Source organism: Hypanus sabinus, chromosome 12 (assembly GCF_030144855.1).
Source record: "Hypanus sabinus isolate sHypSab1 chromosome 12, sHypSab1.hap1, whole genome shotgun sequence".
Lineage (NCBI taxonomy): Eukaryota > Metazoa > Chordata > Chondrichthyes > Myliobatiformes > Dasyatidae > Hypanus > Hypanus sabinus.
Window position 1 is genome coordinate 96806295 of NC_082717.1, and position 19167 is coordinate 96825461.

General features: G+C 43.4%; 1 protein-coding gene and 1 long non-coding RNA gene across 2 annotated transcripts in view; one reads left to right on the forward strand and one right to left on the reverse strand.

Moving 5' to 3' along the window:
• Positions 1-1981: 1981 nt before the first annotated feature.
• Positions 1982-11448, reverse strand: LOC132403161 (cytochrome c oxidase assembly factor 6 homolog). The gene is made up of 3 exons (XM_059986505.1): positions 11248-11448; positions 6753-6897; positions 1982-5656 (listed from the first exon to the last, which is right to left on the reverse strand). Exons 1-3 carry the CDS (start codon positions 11295-11297, stop codon positions 5561-5563), a joined length of 291 nt encoding a protein of 96 aa, XP_059842488.1. The 5' UTR covers positions 11298-11448; the 3' UTR covers positions 1982-5560.
• A 29-nt stretch (positions 11449-11477) lies between these two features.
• LOC132403163 (uncharacterized) overlaps positions 11478-19167 on the forward strand; it is a 41716-nt gene continuing 34026 nt past the window's right edge. Inside the window, exons 1-2 of the long non-coding RNA XR_009515194.1 lie at positions 11478-11679; positions 18052-18227. This is a non-coding gene — a long non-coding RNA (uncharacterized LOC132403163). The remainder of the gene's footprint in view (positions 11680-18051; positions 18228-19167) is intronic.

Here is a 19167-nt window from a genome sequence, read left to right on the forward strand (position 1 = left end):
ATTTCACTTTAATTATGCAATAATATTTTTAGATTTCTAAAAAAAGGAAGAGTAGAAATTAAATTTCGGTTTCTGGAAGGTGTAAAAGTGCTTGCATTCGAGTTTTGCATGAAAATTACCAATTCTATCCTTCCAAAGAGTTATTTTATACATTAGTGATAATGCAGATATTTAGAGATATCATACGTTCTTGGTTTGCATCCTTTTCTGCCTCTTTAGTACAGAATAACTAATATATTCATTAAATCTTCCCTTCTCATGTCCCACAACTCTCTCTACCATGAGCTTCTCCCCAAGAACTGTTGCTGTGGGAGCACAGAGAAGAAAGTTAATTACGTACAGTAGATTCCAGTTAATTGGGCCATTGGTTATTCAGGGCCGCCACTTATTTGGGACAACTCTTAAAAGAACGAAAACTAATCGAGAAAATAGCCAGGATTCCCTTTGTTTATTTGGGCCACAAAGTCGCTTAATTGGGACAGGAGGATGTTGATGATCGATTTGTAACTAGCGTCAATCGTGCACTTGTGTGGCTGTTAAACACTACACTGTGCTTAGAACAAATGCTTTTTAGTGTCAGTTGCATGTGCCTGTGTTATATTATCTATTTGGACTAATGCTCTGCTGATCCAAAGCAGTGATTTTTGATCATTTTTATTGTTTTGAGTTTAAAAAGGAGTTTCAGAGCCTTGCCAAGAAGTCACAAAAAAATTGGAGGGTATGGGCTGAGTGCAGGTCGGTGGGACTAGGTGAGAGTAAGCATTCAGCACCGACTAGAAGGGCTGAGATGGCCTGTTTCCATGCTGTAATTGTTATATATGGTTATACCAGCCAAAAAGATTACACTACTGGACCAAATTAAAAATCATCGCCCTAACACCACTTATTTATTGCTGTATTACAACACTATTTCATGCTGGAAGTCAATCCATTACCTGCACTTATTTTGTTCATTTACAGTCAATCAAAAGAACACAGCAGTGTACACTGGATGATTTCCTCTGTTGATAACTATTAGGAACTAATACATAGTTTTATACTACTGTAGTAGTCTCGGAGGTGTTCAAATTTGTTCCCTACAGTTAAACAGTTTGTCTTTTTTTACTCCCTTTTAACTATTTCCATGTAACTTTGGCTTCTTGGGGTAGCTGCTTAATTGGGCCAAAATGTCCTGGTGCCAATGTGTTCCCTCCAGTGTGCATCTTAAATGTTATGAATATGCATTCCTCCAAATGTGTGTAGCAGTTAGTTACTTTTTATTATTTAAAGACAGCCATTTGAAGTGATCGGCTTAAGGTTGTTACAACTGGGGGTGGTAACGGGAACGAGCTCCCACTATCTATTAAAGGATCCCTATGGTGTGCATCTCAAATAGCCTCTGACAACCAAGTCCAGTTCCTGCTACTAAGCCCGGCAGAACCATTACTACTAACAGGAAAGGAGGCAAAGGTGTGTAACTGTTACCTTAAAACCTGTCATTCGAGCAGTGGGGCTCATCAATCATGGGTGGCAGCTCATCTAGAAGGAAAACTCTGATCTCAAACCTCCGCTGCCTCACAGCTACATCCAGTCATAGGGAAGTCTCCGGGAGTAAACCCCTGAGGGAAAAATTCTGAATCCAGAGTTCCCAAAACAGTCCTATGTTAAGCTCATCGCTGACTGGCAACTCCTGTAACGCTGCTAGTGCCGAACTGTTTCAGTCTCTGCCATTTGTTTGGATTCATCAGCTGCGTGGAGAGGGGGAGCCTGCTGCGTGGGCAACAGCTTGCTCGCCGTATTGTACCGCCCTGGCTTGCGTACATGTAGACGACTGGGATGCACCATCCATGGTCGATCCCAACCAACAGAGGACCTCAATTGAAGTGAAACCTTGTGCAGCTGAGACTCCTCGAAAGTGATACTTCAGATTCAGATTTGTTTTCAACAATATACTGAGTTAAAGAGAAAATCAAAGAGACTTAAAATAAATAACTAGTTCAGCTACAAATGATCCAGTTTGTTTTATACTGGTTCACCAGCAGAGGGAGCAGAGACATAACATGGAGACCCTCAGCAATTAACCTTAAACAACATTTTCCAGACTAATGAGTACGGCATTTTTAAATATCAATAGGACAATATTGCTAGTATTTTGGGAATAAAAAGCACAAGTCAAAAGACCATTTAGCTTATCAATGTCAATTTGGAAGGGTGAACAAATCTGTAAAACACAAATCCAACCCTTGCAAATACAGGCCAAATTTGAAGGATGAAAACGAAGAAGAACAATAATACCAGGCTGGCCGCAGCTCAGTCACTGAAATTCAGATGTGAATAAATTCAGCAAACTTACAATGTACTGATTTTGGCTGCAGTTTTCCTTACATCACATTTGTAATCAGTACTAAATTAAATGGCAAGTACGCTAACAGCGAAACGTGACAGTAAATGATGTTCACAATACAGTCGGCCCTCCTTCTCTGCAAGTTCCACATGCACGAATTCAACCAACCACAAATCAAGAAAACCCAGAAGTGCTCTTCCAGCACTTGTTGTTCGAGCAAGTACAGACTTCTTTTTCGTCATTATTCCCTAAACAATGCAGTAAAACAACTATTTTACATAGCATTTACATTGTATTAGGTATTATAAGTAATTTAGAAATGATTTAAAGTATATGGGAGGATGTGTGTAGGTTATTGTGGATCGGGATCGAAAAGTTCCCAAGTTCAATCCAGTGACAGATCGCTCCCGAACGTGCTCTCCATCCGTGCCTGGTTGATATGGAGGATCAAAAACCCAATAATTAAACCACTGAGTTGCTTAGTAATAATTGTAGCTTTCATCAGGGCAGGGCCTTTCTCACTTTATCCTTTAAAATTGTTCCGATCGTTGACCGACTGTAGCCTAACGCTTTTCCAATGACTGATGGCGTCTCACCTCTTTCCGATCACTTCATTATTTCCACTTTATTTTCAATCAGGAAAGCCGATTGAGCGGGAAGCCAGAGGACTGGTAAACTTTTAAAGAGCAACAGAAGATAACTAAAAAGGCAATATGGGGTGAAAAGATGAGGTACGAGGGTAAGCTAGCCAAGAATACAAAGGAGGATAGTAAAAGCTTCTTTAGGTATGTGAAGAGGAAAAAATTAGTTAAGACCAAAGTTGGGGCCTTGAAGGCAGAAACAGGTGAATTTATTATGGGGAACAAGGAAATGGCAGACGAGTTGAACAGGTACTTTGGATCTGTCTTCACTAGGGAAGACACAGACAATCTCCCAGATGTAATAGTGGCCAGAGGACCTAGGGTAACGGAGGAACTGAAGGAAATTCACATTAGGCAGAAAATGGTGTTGGGTAGACTGATGGGACTGAAGGCTGATAAATCCCCAGAGCCTGATGGTCTGCATCCCAGGGTACTTAAGGAGCTGGCTCTGGAAAATGATTACCAATGTGTCCACGATTTCTAATGTTCTATAGATTCAGGATCAGTTCCTGAGGATTGGAGGGTAGCTAATGTTATCCCACTTTTTAAGAAAGGAGGGAGAGAAAACAGGGAATTATAGACCAGTTAGCCTGACATCAGTGGTGGGGAAGATGCTGGAGCCAATTATAAAAAATGAAATATCAGCACATTTGGATAGCAGTAACAGGATCGGTCCAAGTCAGCATGGATTTACGAAGCAAAAATCATGCTTGACTAGTCTTCTGGAATTTTTTGAGGATGTAACTATGAAAATGGACAAGGGACAGCCAGTGGGTGTAGTGTACCTGGACTTTCAGAAAGCCTTTGATAAGGTCCCACATAGGAGATTAGTGGGCAAAATTAGAGCACATGGTATTGGGGGTAGGGTACCAACATGGATAGAAAATTGGTTGGCAGACAGGAAACAAAGAGTAGAGATCAACGGGTCCTTTTCAGAATGGCAGGCAGTGACTAGTGGGGTACCACAAGGCTCGGTGCTGGGACCGCAGCTATTTACAATATACATTAATGATTTAGATGAAAGGATTAAAAGTAACATTAGCAAATTTGCAGATGACACAAAGCTGGGTAGCAGTGCGAAATATGAGGAAGATGTTAGGAGAATGCAGGGTGACTTGGACAGGTTGGGTGAGTGGGCAGATGCATGGCAGATGTAGTTTAAAGTGGATAAATGCGAGGTTATCCACTTTGGTGGCAAGAACAGGAAGGCAGATTACTATCTGAATGGTGTCAAGTTAAGTTAGGAAAAGGGGAAGTACAATGAGACCTAGGTGTCCCTTGTTCATCAGTCACTGAAAGTAAGCATGCAGGTACAGCAGGCAGTGAAGAAAGCATGTTGGCCTTCATAACAAGGGGGGGTTGAGTATAGGAGCAAAGAGGTCCTTCTGCAGTTCTACAGGGCCCTAGTGAGACCACACCTGGAGTATTGTATTCAGTTCTGGTCTCCAAATTTGAGGAAGGACATTCTTGCTATTGAGGGAGTGCAGCGTAGATTCACGACGTTAATTCCGGGGATGGCGGGACTGTCATATGTTGGAAGATTGGAGCGACTGGGCTTGTATACACTGGAATTTAGAAGGATGAGAGGGAATCTGATTGAAACATATAAGATTATTAAGGGATTGGACACGCTAGAGGCAGGAAACATGTTCCCAATGTTGGGGGAGTCCAGAACCAGAACAGTTTAAGAATAAGGGGTAGCCATTTAGAACGGAGTTCAGGAAAAATTTTTTAACCAGAAAGTTGTGGATCTATGGAATGCTCTGCCTCAGAAGGCAGTGGAGGCCAATTCTCTGGATGCTCTCAAGAAAGAGTTAGATTGGTGCTGGCTCAAAGGGCCGAATGGCTTACTCCTGCACCTATTGGCTATTGTCAATCGTGATCGTGATTATTTTCGTGAACAGAAACACTGCAGATTCAGAGCTCCGCCACCGGGTCCTAATGTCCACCGCACTGAGACAGGTTAAATAAGGTCTGGGGTTCCGCTGAGTCCTAAGGTCCACTGCATTGAGACAGGTTGAATAAGGGACTTGAACATCTGCGTTTTGGTATCCGCGAGGGGTCCCGGAACCAATCTTTCGTGGATAAGGAGTGCCGAATGTATCGTTCTCTCTGGAAGGCAGAACTACAAAAGCAAAGCAGCAGCTAGAATTCTGAAATGGCATCAACCCAAGAATGTTCTCCTCTCCTGGCTTCATAGTTATTACCCGACTGTTTTAATGTCTCCAGCAGTTTCATTTATTTCAGTACACCTGTGATGTAATGGGGGTAAAGATTCCTCCAATCGCCACCTGAAACTAAATGCATTTGCTATAAAGAACACTGACATAAACAGCAACTGCACCTAATAACCACCCTTCTCCACTTTCAACTGGGGAATCTTAACAGAGAGCAAAACTACTCCATAAACATTTCAGAAAGAGGATGCTATTGCCAAGAATAGCCAGTCACTACCACCAACTCCAACTTCTTAACCACTGATGGAAACATATGCCAAGTGTCCAGATTTTTGCACTCAACTGCTGGACTTGGATCCCATGGCAGCCAATCAACAGCCACCAAAAGATGAGTGACTTCCATCTCTTTGGGCAGGTGGTTATAGCTTGTCACCGCTCTCCTGAGGTTGATATCCTGCACTTTCCATTTTTGCCTTGTACTTCAGAAAGTCTCTTCTTTTGTTGAAATACTTGATCTGGAGAGCAAAAGGCAGTCCATTAAAAATCACCAAAAGGCAATGAAGGAACAGGTAAGACATAGAAGCAGAATCAAGCCATTTGACCCATCGACACTACTCTGCAATTCCATCAATCCCATTCTCCTGCCTTTTCCCTGTAACCTTTGACACCTTGACTAATCAGGAACCTATCAATCTCTGCTTTAAATATACATACAGTACGTAAATATGCCTGATGAAACCACACTGGAGTTGGAGGAACAATACCTCATATTCCATTTGAGCTACCTCCACCCTGATGGCATAAATATCGATTTCTCCAACTTTGTGTTATTTCTTCTCACTCCTCCCTCCAATTCTCTTTTTTCATTCCCAATTCTGGCTTCCTTCTTACCCCTTCTCTTCTCCACAACAGCCCACCACCTGCCTCTGGTCCACCCTCCTTTCCCAAAAGATTCCTTCTTCAGTCGTTTGCCTCTTTCTCCTATCTCCACCCAGCTTCTTACTTCATTCCCTCTCTCAGATACCCACCTTTCCCCTCACTTGGTTTCACCAATCACCTGCCAGCTTGCTCTCCTCCTCCTCCCCCACCTTTATTCCCATTCTGCTCCAGTCCTGATGGAGTCGCAGCTGAAAACCTCATCTGTTTATTCCTCTCCATGGATGCTGCCTGACCTGCTCAGTTCCTCCACAATTTTGTGCTCATCCTCGTGCCGCTTGCAATACCTTCAGCTCAATTCCAGTTCACCGTCATCTCTTACCACCAAGCCTGATCGGACCTTACTAAGTGTGCCAAATTTGGGTCAGGTGTCTGAGGCAGAATTAGGGAAGAACTCCAAATGTTTGGGGCTGAGCAAATGGAAGCATTTTCACCAATGATAGCGTAATTAAATACAGAAATCCGTGATCTTCCAGAAAAAAGATCACGGATTTCTCAAACTTACATCTCTGAAGCTGCAAACAGATCACCCTCAAGTAAGGAGGCAAACAGAATCACCCTCAAGTAAGACACCACAATCTCAAGGAAAGTCCTGATGTAGTGTGAAGATGTTTAAATACGTGGAGCTGTTCTGGGCATTTTTGTTGCTTAAAACTCCGTAGTTGTAATACTCACCCATTGCTGTGGGCAGCTGTTTTCAAATACTGTTCTGAATTTCTGACACTCTGAAAAATCTTCGTCAGTCTGATCCAGACACTGCCAGTACTTGTCCCTCGCTCCCCAACAGACTTTTCTCTCCTCCGCTGTAGGAGCAGTCATTCTACCAGGAAAATTATAATATGTATTTATTGACACAACCAAGACTGCCTCAGTGAAAAAGTCTGTAGAGTCACAGCCAGAGACCAGTTAGTTTTCCACACAAGGCCAAAGGATTCAGATTTATCACGTGTACACTGAAACATACAGTGAAATCTGAATTTGCGTTAGCAACCCAACACCATCCAAGGATGTGCTGAGGGCAGCCTACAAGAGTCACCACGTATTCCAGTGCCGACATAGCATGCCCACAATGTTCAGCAGAACAACACAAAAAAAACACGTCTCTTTTCTTCCCCCTCCCCACCCACTTACATACACAGAAAGGTCTCAAGCCACAGGATGGGCTGCCTCTGGGCCTCCCAGACTCAAGCTAAGAGGTGTAACTCCTGCCCTTTCACATCTTCTCTATACACCTGATAGAGGATAAATGATGAGAGGCATTGATTGTGTAGATAGTCAGGGCTGAAATGGCTAACACAAGAGGGCACAGTTTTCGGGTGCTCAGAAGCAGATGCAAAAAATGTCAGGGGTAAGCTTTTTTTATGCAGAGAGTGGTGAGTGCATGGAATGAGCTGCCGGTGACTGTGGTGGAGGCAGATATGATAGTGTCTTTTAGGAGACTCCTGGATAGGTACATGGAGCATAGAAAAATAGAGGGCTATGTGTAACCCTAGGTAATTTCTAAAGTAAGTACATGTTTGGCACAGCATTGTGGGCCGAAAGGCCTATATGGTGCTGTAGGTTGTCTATGTTTCTATAGGGAGTCTTTTCCAGTTGGCTGCTGCTGACATGGTGTTCCACAGTGGTCTGTTTTGGGACCACTTCTTTTTACACTATCTGTCAATGACTTGGATAATGGAATTAATAGTTGTGTGGCCAAGTTTACAGATGATAGGAAGGGAGGTGGAGGGACAGGTTGTTCTGAAGAAGTAGAGTGGCCACAGAAGTTCTTGGATGGATTAGGAGAATGGGCAAAGAAGTGGCTGATAGAACATAGAAAACCTACAGCACAATACAGGCCCTTCGGCCCACAATGCTGTGCTGAACATGTCCTTACCTTAGAAATTACCAAAGGTTACACATAGCCCTCTATTATTCAAAGCTCCATGTACCTGTCCAGGAGTTTCTTAAAAGACCCTATCGTATCCGCCTCCACCACCGTCACCAGCAGCCCATTGCACGCACTCACCATTCTCTGAGCAATAAACTTACCCCAACATCTCCTTTCTACCTACTTCCAAGCACCTTAAAACTGTGCCCTCTCATGCTAGCCATTTCAGTCCTGGTAAAAAGCCTCTGACTATCCACACAATCAATGCTTCTCATCATCTTGTACACCTCTATTAGGTCACCTCTCATTCTCTGTCGCTTCAAGGAGAAAAGGCCAAGTTCACTCAACCTGTTTTCATAAGGCATGCTCCCCAATCCAGGCAACATCCTTGTAATTCTCCACTGCACCTTTACTATGATTTTCACATCCTTCCTGTAGTGAGGTGACCAGAACTGAGCACAGTACTCCAAGTGTCTGACCAGACTCCAAAATAGCTGCAACATTCCCTTTCAGCTCCTAAACTCAATCCCATGATTGATGAAGGCCAATGCACCCAATGCCTTCTTAACCACAGAGTCAACCTACGTAGCAGCTTTGAGTATCCTATGGACTCGGACCTCAAGATCCCTTTGATCCTCCACACTGCCAAGAGTCTTACCATTAATACTACATTCTGCCATCATATTTGACCTACCAAAATGAACCACTTTACACTTAACTGGGTTGAACTCCATCTGCCACTTCTCAGCCCAGTTTTGCATCCTATCAATGTCCCGCTGTAACCTCTGACAGCCCTCCACACTATCGGCAACACCTCCAACCTTTGTGTCATCAAATTTACTAACTCATCCCTGCACTTCATCCAGGTCATTTATAAAAATCTTGAAGAGTAGGGGTCCCAGAACAAATCCCTGAGGCACACCACTGGTCACCGACCTCCATGCAGAATATGACCCGTCTACAATCACTCTTTGCCTTCTGTGGGCAAGCAAGTCCTGGATCCACAAAGCAATGTCCCCTTGGATCCCATGCCTCCTTACTCTCTCAATAAGCCTTTCATGGAGTACTTTGTCAGATGCCCTGCAGAAATCCATATACACTACATCTACTGCTCTTCCTTCAGCAATGTGTTTAGTCACATCTTCAAAAAATTCAATCAGGCTCATAAGGCATGATCTACCTTTCACAAAGCCACGCTGACTATTCCTAATCATATTATGCCTCTCCAAATGTTCATAAATCCTGCATCTCAGGATCTTCTCCATCAACTTACCAACCACTGAGGTAATTTCATAGGCTATCTCTACTCCCTTTCTTGAATAAAAGAATAACATCTGCAAACCTCCAATCATCTGGAATCTCTCCCACCCCCATTAATGATGCAAAGGTCATTGCTAGAGGCTCAGCAATCTGCTCCCTCGCCTCCCACAGTAGTCTGGGGTACATCTCGTCCAGTCTTAGTGACTTATCCAACTTGATGCTTTCCAAAAGCTCTAGCACATCCTCTTTCTTAATACCTACATGCTCACGCTTCTCAGTCCACTGTAAGTCATCCCGACAATCACTAAGATCCTTTGCTGTAGTGAATACTGAAGCAAAGTATTCATTAAGTATCTCTGCTATCTCCTCTGCTTCCTTACACACTTTTCCACTGTTACACTTGATTGGTCCTATTCTCTCACGTTTTACCCTCTTGCTCTTCACATACTTGTAGAATGCCTTGGGGTTTTCCTTAATCCTGTCCACCAAGGCCTTCTCATGGCCCCTTCTGGCTCTCCTAATTTCATTCTTAAGCTGCTTCCTGCTAGCCTTATAATCTTCTAGATCTTTATCATTACCTAGTTTTCTGACCTTTTGTAAGCTCTACTTTTCTTCTTGACTAGATTAACAATAGCCTTAGTACACCACAGTTCCTGTGACCTACTATCTTCACCCTGACTCACTGGAACGTATCTACACAGAACCCCACACAAATATCCCCTGAAAATTTGCCACATTTCCACATTATAGAGGTTGGAAGTGTATGGTGATACACTTTGATAGAAGAAATAAAAGGGTACTCTATTTTCTAAATGAAGAGAAAATTCAGAAACTTGAGGGTCCTCATGTAGGATTCCCTGAAGGTTAATTTGCAGGTTCAGTTGGTGGTGAAGAAGATAAATGCAATGTTAGCATTCATTTCAAGAGGACTAGAATATAAAGGCAATCATGTAATGTCAAGGCTTTATAAGGCACTGGTGAGGCCTCATTTGGAATATTGTGAACTGCTTTGGGCTGCTTAGGATGCGCTGAGATTGAAAGGAGGTTCACGAAAATTATTCGATGTTTGAAAGGCTTGTCATATGTAGATATTTGATGGCTCTGGGCCTTTACTCACTGGAATTTAGAAGAATGAGGGGTGACCTCATTGAAACCCATTGAATGCTGAAAGGCTTAATAGAGTGGATGTGAAGAGGATGTTTCCTGGGGCAGTTTAAGACCAGAGGACACAGCCTTGGAATAGAGGGGCATCCTTTTCAAACAGAGATGAGGAGGATCTCTTCAGCCACAGAGTGCCGATTCATCGGCTGTGGAAGCCAAGACAATGGGTATATTTCAGACAGAGCTTGACGGATTCTTGGTTCATCGAGGCATGGAGGGAAATGGGGAGAAGGCAGGAGATTGGACTGAGAAGGAAAATGGATCAGCCGTGATGAAATGGCTGAACAAACCTGATGGGCCAAATGGCCTAATTCTGCTTCTACATCATATAGTCTTATAACTCAGGTCCTCAAGTCCTAGCAACATCCTTGTTAATTTTCTCTGTACTCTTGCAACCATATTTACAACTTCCCTGTAAATAGGTGACCAAAACTGCAAATGATACTCCAAATTAGGCTTCACCAATGTCTTATAAAACTTCAGGTTATTGGGAATCTCCAGCCCACGACTGATCAAACTGGAGAAGAACTTTGATAGTGTTTAAAAATGCGAGCCCTTGAATCAGGACCTTGAAATAGCAGAGGGCGCACACCACCTCACAGAACCTCACACCACCTCACTCTTTTGCGGAGAAACAGACCGAAACACTTAAAGTAACTTGCATTCCCCCCCACCTCCCCTTTCCAACCTTTGTGACTCCCCGACACTCCCAGCCCGAACTCCCCGGCTGCTTGACTAGTGGCATGTTCCCGGCATGTTCGAGGGCGAGCATTTCTGCAAATCTTAATAACACTGATGCTGGAATATTTTTCAACAATTCAAGGCCCCAAACTAGACACAAAACTAAGCAAAGTTTAGTTCTGTATTCACGAGCATCACCTTCCGTCCCGCGGCCCGGTCACCGACTGGTCCAAAATGGCGGCGGACATCTGTGTCTGAGTCCGGAACTCACAATAAGGGCCAAAGCGCGCTGATGGGGAAAGATTATACGTGACTCAGGTTGCAGTTCCGGTTATTTTTGAGACTCGTGTGGCGTCGTCATCTTTGAAAAAGGCAACACCATCCCGGAAGTTCAGGTGCGCTGCTCGTGCCCGTTCAAGATAATGAGAACTTGCTCCGCCAAACTGACGCTACCTTTGACTTCACTTCTGAATTAAATTGTATAAAGCTGGTTAAAGTACACCGCGAAAACAGATTGAAAGGTAATAAGTAATGGAGGCATTTAGTGGTTATTCTCAACAAAGACATTCATTTACGAAAGATTGACGATTATGAGGACAATTCATCTGTGGCCAAAGAACGAAACAAGGCGTAAGTTGGAGTAATGAACCCCAATTGTTGGGGTTATTGGTAACTAAGAATATTAGCAAAAATAGAAAGTAAAAGATAACAATTCGGTGAGGACAAATGAAGACAAGCAGAGACTTTAAAATAATATTTTGTTTCAATCTTCTCAGATTGCCAACATCCTGATCATAATAACTGGTTTATCATTGGCGCATGTACTGAGATACTCTGTGAGATTTGCATGCCAGTTCTCGATATGCAGCTTCAACAATGCAATACAAAAGGAAAAACAGTAACAGAATGCAGAATATATGGCGTTGCAGCTACAGAGAGTACATAGCTACTAAGTTCTGTGCAGGTGGATAACGAGGAGACTGAGAGTTCATCTTTATCCTAAAGGAGGTCCTATAATAACCATGTAACAATTACAGTATGGAAACAGGCCATCTTGGCCCTTCTAGTCCTTGCCGAACGCTTACTCTCACCTAGTCCCACTGGCCCGCATTCAGCCCATAACCCTCCATTCCTTTCCTGTCCATATACCTATGCAACTTTACTTTAAATGACAATATCGAACCTGCCTCTACCGCTTCTGCTGGAAGCTCATTCCACACAGCTACCACTCTCTGAGTAAAGAAGTTCCCCCTCGTTTTACCCTTAAACTTTTGCCCCTTGTCCTCTTGTTTGAATCTCCCCTACTCTCAATGGAAAAAGGCTATCCACATCAACTCTACCTATCCCCCTCATAATTTTAAATATCTCTATCAAGTCTCCCCTCAACCTTCTACGCTCCAAAGAATAGAGACCTAACTTGTTCGACCTTTCTCTGTAACTTAGGTGCTGAAACCCAGGTAACATTCTAGTAAATCTTCTCCGTACTCTCTCTATTTTGTTGAGATCTTTCCTATAATTTGGTGACCAGAACTCCAATGCTCCAAATTCGGCCTTGTACAATGTTAACATTACATCCCAACTCCTATACTCAATGCTCTTATTTATAAAGGCCAGCATACCAAAAGCTTACCCTATCCACATGAGATACCACCTTCAGGGAACTATGCACCATTATTCCTAGATGTACAAGATGATAAGAGGCATAGATAAAGTGTATAGTCAGAGACTTTTACTTCCCCATACAAGGGGGCATAATTTTAAGAGATTTGGAAGAAAGTATTGGGGGTGGGATGCTGAAGATAGGGTCTTGCACAGAGAGTGGTGTGTGTGTGGAATACACTGCCAGGAGTGATGGTAGAGCCAGATACATCAGGGACTCTTAGGTGTTAGAAAATTGTAGAGCTATGTAGGAGGGAAGTGGTCTTAGAGTTGGTCACTCCTGATAGGACAACTGTGTTGTCCCAGGAACCCCTTTGGATTGCTCTTAATGCAAGAATATTCTCTTTTGAAAACTACACAGTTCTTCAGGTGTGGCCTCACCAACATCCAGTAATTGTAATATAACTTCTCGCTGATTCTAAATGATAATAGACGATAGACAGTAGGTGCAGGAGTAGGCCATTTGGCCCTTCTAGCCAGCACCACCATTCACTGTGATCATGGTGTTATGTGATGTGAATCAGTACCCTATTCCTGCCCTCTCCCCATATCCCTTGACCCCGCTATCTATAAGAGCTCTCTCTCACCCTCTCTTGAATGCATCCAGAGACTTGGCCTCCACTGCCTTCTTGGGCAGAGCATTCCACATATCCACCACTCTCTGGGTGAAAAAGTTTTTCCACATCTCTGTTCTAAATGGTCTACCCCTTATTCTTAAACTGTGGCCTCTAGTTCTGGACTCACCCATCAGCAGGAACATGCTTCCAGCCTCCAGCGTGTCCAATCCCTTAATAATCTTATATGATTCAATCAGATCCCCTCTCATCCTTCTAAATTCCAGTGTATTCCAACCTCTTCCACAACAATAGCCAAAATATCATTTGCCTTCTTAAGTACTTGTACCAACAGGCTGAGGGAGAGCTTCGATCCTACTGTTATGAGACATTGTAGGATACGATGGATTCTTCACCTCACAGTCTACCTCGTTATAGCCTTTCACTTTATTGTCTCCCTGCGCCACCCTTTCTCTGTAACTATAACACTATTCTGCATTCTATTACCATTTCCCCTTGTACAACCTCAATATACTGATATCATGGTATGATCTGTGTGGATAGCTTGCAAAACAAAGTTTTTTACTGTACCTTGGTGCATGTGACAATAATTTACCAATTTACCTGCCTCCTAACTTTTTGCAATTCATTCACAGGAATGCCTAGTTCCTCTCTATTTACTGGTTTGGAGTATTTTTCTCTTCTGGTAATTCTGCCGTTTGCTTCCACTTACCAAATGCACACCCTCAACCTGTCCCATATCAATTTCTGATTGCCATATCCTTACCTACTCAGTCTATCCACCTCATATGGCAGTGTCTCAGTATCTATTTTTGTCTCATCAGCAGACTTGGACAGCTTGTACTCTGACTGCTCATGGAATCAGACTCGGTGCTGTAATTTCAGGGGTGCTGTGTTTAAAAATGGAGCTGAGTCAAAGTCAGGTTGGATTAGGGTGAAGAATTGTTATTTTTCTAATATTTTCCTTGTACTTTAGCTTGGCTTGATTTTTTTTCCTTTTTATATTTAGTTCGTTCTTCATTCCTGTAACACCTAAACAGCCATAAACCAATTTTGAGGTTTTCTGCCTCATTCTTGACTTCCAAAAAGCCTCAGATCAATATCCATATCCAAAAGCCACCATGAACACAGGAGATTCTGCAGATGCTGGGAATCCAGAGAAACAAATGCAAAATGCTGGAGGAACTCAGCAGGTCAGGCAACACCAGGCCGACATCCTACATCAGGATTCTGTCAGTCCTGATGAAGGGTCTCTGCCTGAAATGTCAATTGTTTATTCCTTTCCAAAGGTGCTGCTTGACCTGCTGAGTTCCTCCAGCACTTTATGTGTGTAGCCACCTTTGTAAGGGGAAGGTAAAGGTTCTTACCCAGTGGGCTTTGCACCACCATCATTTATGTTCCCAGCCATGCACTGGGAAACTCCTCAGTGAGACAATCCAATCATTAAATGCCGAATCTGTGGAATCCATTGCCAGAGACATGTGGAGTTCAAGTCATCAGGTGTATTAAAAGTTGAGATTGGTAAGTTCTTGATTACTATCAAGGTCAAAAGTTATGGTTGGAAGGCAGCAGAACAGCGTTGAGAGGGATAGTAGATCAGCCAAGATAAAATGGCAGAGAAAACTGGAATCTGCTCCTTTGGCTTATAGCCTTATTGTTCCTGAATAACCCTTGTCCAAAGAATGAATGATATGGAAGGAATTCCTGGAGATCATCAGGAGTAGGAATTCCAGCACTGGAGTTGATGGGAAGTCTAGACCTCACTCTGCCTCAGCCTCACTGTTATGTCGAGGTTAGCCAACTCACTGGAAAATGTTCTGGAATCACAGGGCTTCTTGATCATCATTCACTGTCCTATTCAGTGATAATAACTCCAGCTCCAGTTCTGAACTTCAGAAAAATAGATCAGAAAAGTTATTACAAACACCCTTGTTAGGCAGACAGATGAAAGACTGGAGGGCTCTGTGGGAGGGAAGAATTAGAAGTTAAAAGGTTGGCACATTGTGGGCCATAGGGTGGTGCTGTACTGTATTGTTTGAAGTTCCATGTTCCTTGTCACAGCATACTGATTAGAAGGCGGCAAATGTGCACATTCTATTGAAGATAATCTGCAAACATTGTGATAAAGCAGGTAGTTGAGCCGGTTTGTTGCATAATTAGCCATGTCTCAATTGCAATATCTATGACTCACCTGTCAAATACGATAAGAATATTTGCAATTCACCTTCGGCATAATTGGAATGTACTGTTTCTCAACAATAACACATTCCAGAGCAGTTCAGTGCAAGGAGCCCTCTCTCTCTTACCCTGCTCCAAAATGAGCAGTACAGTGGCTTAGCTGGTGAAAACGGTGCCGTGCAGCACCAGACACTTGAGTTCACTTGAGACTGCATGTCTTTCTGTGACTCTGTGTGCTCCAGTCTCACAGAACAGTACTGTCCCTTCACTTCACAATGCGGTGCTGACCTTTGGGTGTCAGGGTAGTGCAATGCCTGATGGGGGTGTTCCAGAATTCACTTCTGGCACTGTTCTGTAAGGAGTCTCCATATATTCCCCCCCCCCACCCCCGGCCATGTAATGCATGGGTTTTCTGCGGGTCCTGTGGTTTCCTCCCTAGGTCCAAAGATGTGTCAGGTAGGTTCATTGGTCATTGTAGATTGTCCCATGATTAGGTCAGGGTTAATCGTGTTTGTCAGGTATGGTTTGAAGGGCCAGCAGGCATCATTCCACACTCTTATCACTAAAACAAGGTAACCTTTGGCAAAATGCCTGGAGCAGGGGGTCTCAACCAGAGGTCACGAGGGCTTCCGTGAGAGATTGTGATTAAAACAAATAAACATTTTTTTTAACTTTGCGCAACATACAATGCTAGCGCCCGCAGTGGTGGGCTTTGTTGTTGCGTGAATGAAATCACTGGAGAGAGTGTTACTGGTAGATACAAAGCAGCTTCTTTATTCAACAAAACAAGGTACAGCAGGCATCATACGGAGACACTTTCAGTGGAAAGGTCTGCTGGCCCAACGTGGGGCTTGATATTTATTTATCTAAACACAAAGGACAACTCCATAATTACAAAGTATAGACAATGCTTCTTTTGAAGCTACATACAAACTTCACACCTTCTCATTCGCATCCATCCCACAGGTGCCAGAAGCGTCTCTGGACTGGGATTCACAGCTTTTAGGAAATGCATTATTACAAACTAAATCCACAATACATTGTCAAGGAACAGAAGGAACATTGTCAAGGACTGGTGGCCAAAGCCATTTGCTAAATGTAAATTAGCAATGTAAAGGAGGTGCTTGCTATCTTGAGGCAAATCAGAGTAGATAAATCCTCAGGACCTGACAGGGTATTCCTTCGGACCTTGAAGGAGACTAGTGTTGAAATTGCAGGGGCTCTAGCAGATATTTAAAATGTCGGTATCAACCTGTGAGGTGCCGGAGGGTTGAAGGTTAGCTCATGTTGTTCTGTTGTTTAAAAAAGGCTCTAATAAAAAGATTTAGAAAGAAAGAAAGAAAAAAGGCTCTATAAATAATCTGGGAAATTATAGGCTGGTAAGTTTGACATCAGTAGTAGGTAAATTATTGGAAGGAGTACTAAGAGACAGGATCTACAAGTGTTTGGATAGACAGGGGCTTATTAAGGAGAGTCAGCATGGCTTTGTGCATGTTTAACCAATCTATTAGAGTTTTTTGAGGAGGTTACAAGGAAATTGGATGAAGGGAAGGCAGTAGATGTTGTCTACATGGACTTAAGTGAGGCCTTTGACGAGGTCCCGCATGGGAGGTTAGTTAGGAAGGTTTAGTTGCTAGGTATACATGGAGAGGTAGTAAATTTGATTAGACGTTGGATCAATGGAAGAAGCCAGAGAGTGGTAGTGGAGGATTGCTTCTCTGAGTGGAGACCTGTGACTAGTGACCTGGGATCAGTGCTGGGTCCATTGTTATTTATCATCTATATCAATGATCTGGATGATAATGTGGTAAATTGGATCAGCAAATTTGCTGTGATACAAAGATTGGAGGTGTAGTGGACAGTGAGGAAGGTTTTCAAAGCTTGCAGAGGGACTTGGACCAGCTGGAAAAATGGCAGATGGAGTTTAATGCAGACAAGTGTGAGGTAGTGCACTTTGGAAGGACAAACCAAGGTAGAACATACAAGGTAAATGGTAGGACACTGAGGAGTGCAGTAGAACAGAGGGATCTAGGAATACAGGTACAAAATTCCCTAAAAGTGGCGTCTCAGGTAGATAGGGTAGTAAAGAGAGCTTTTGGTACATTGGCCTTTATAAATCAAAGTATTGAGTTTCAGAGTTGGAATGTTATGGTGAGGTTGTATAAGACATTGGGGAGGCCGAATTTGGAGTACTGTGTGCAGTTTTGGTCACCTAACTACAGGAAGGATATTAATAAGGTTGAAAGATTGCAGAGAAGGTTTACAAGGATGTTGCAGGGACTTGAGAAACCAAGTTACAGAGGAAGTTTGAATAGGTTAGGACTTTGTTCCCTGGAGCATAGAAGAATGAGGGGAAATTTGATAGAAGTGTACTGCGTATGTTAATCAAAATGGCCTCTTTGTTTGTTAAAAGTAAAAATGCTTCTTTGTTATGCTAACTGGGGAGAGAGTGCTTTTTCTTGCAGACCATTCTCGAAGCTTTTTTCGGTTATAGTTACTGATAACGAGAATTGTATTCATTTGTTAACCAATTCGGATAGATGTTATTCTTTCTTGTGGGTCTGTGAGCTGTTATTGTGTGGACTTTTAGGGAGTCGGGAAGGAGACCACGAGGAAGGCAGATGGGTGCTGGAAGCACTGCTGGTCGATCACCGAGGGTGGTCCCAGGTTCGTGGGTCATGGAGGTCAGAGAAGATCGAAGAGTGGACGGAAGACTCGATGGTGCACAACGATGTGCACTAATTGACTGAACCCTGATAAATTCTGGTGCCTTTACTTTCTTTTCTTTCATATATATTGTATCATTATTACTCACTGAGTTCTAGTAAGATTTATAAAGTGTATTCTGTAAACGTGCATGGTGTGCGCTTGATATTGTGTGTGTGAGTTTGTATTTGTGTACATTTCACAACATCCATGTATACAGGAGGTGCGGTTTGGCGGGTGGATGAATTTTCCCCTAGACATACACCAGCCGATCGCGTAAGTGTTACATTTGTGGGGAGCTCGTCTCGGATTGAATTTTCGGTAAACTGTGTAAAGTGTTAGGTAGTGCGGAGATGGATAGAGATAAGATTGTAAACTGGTGCGATTTAGAGGAGGTACTGGTGCATTATGTGTGTGTGTTAAGCGGGGTGGCTTTCTGCATTTCAGATGGTGTGTTAGTGCAGGGCTTGAGTTTGGTCAAAGGTATAGGGCAGATAGAACTGGTGGCACGTAATTGTGGTAAAGAGATGGAGGGAAGCTGGGTGTTGGTTCGTACGAGTGCTGACGTCAGGATGTTGGAACTACCTGTGACGGTAAGCATGGGGCCTCCACACCCTCCCAGAGGACGAAGGTGAGGAGACACCGGAGGAGGAGCTGGATTTGACCCCAGGGGAGGTTCCAGTAACCAATAAGAGGGGATTGGAGTGAGAAGGCTTAGCCAGGCCCCGCCCCCCCATCTGAGCTGTCAGCCGCTCTTAACTCCCTGGTGGGAGTGGCCAAGAGGCCACAACTCCGGATGAGACCTGGATCGAAAACATGTCCCTGATGTTAGAGGAGTGGCCAGGCTCGGATGAGGAGAAGAGACAGCGATTGGTGGGAAGTTTGAGGGGTGCAGCAGCCAAAATAGTCCGGGAGTTGAAAGTTGAAAAATCCGTGGCTTCATTGGAGGAGTATTTAGAAGTTTTGGAGAGAGTGTTTGGGTTGTCAGGGGATCCCTGGC

Excerpts from the sequence above, each read along its gene's own strand:
- LOC132403161 (XM_059986505.1), bottom strand. The coding sequence starts at position 11,297 with ATGTCCGCCGCCATTTTGGACCAGTCGGTGACCGGGCCGCGGGACGGA. Across the intron at positions 6,898-11,247 it reads ACCGGGCCGCGGGACGGAAG|AATGACTGCTCCTACAGCGG; the intron begins GTGATGCTCGTG and ends TTTTCCTGGTAG. Across the intron at positions 5,657-6,752 it reads ACAGCTGCCCACAGCAATGG|ATCAAGTATTTCAACAAAAG; the intron begins GTGAGTATTACA and ends TTTGCTCTCCAG.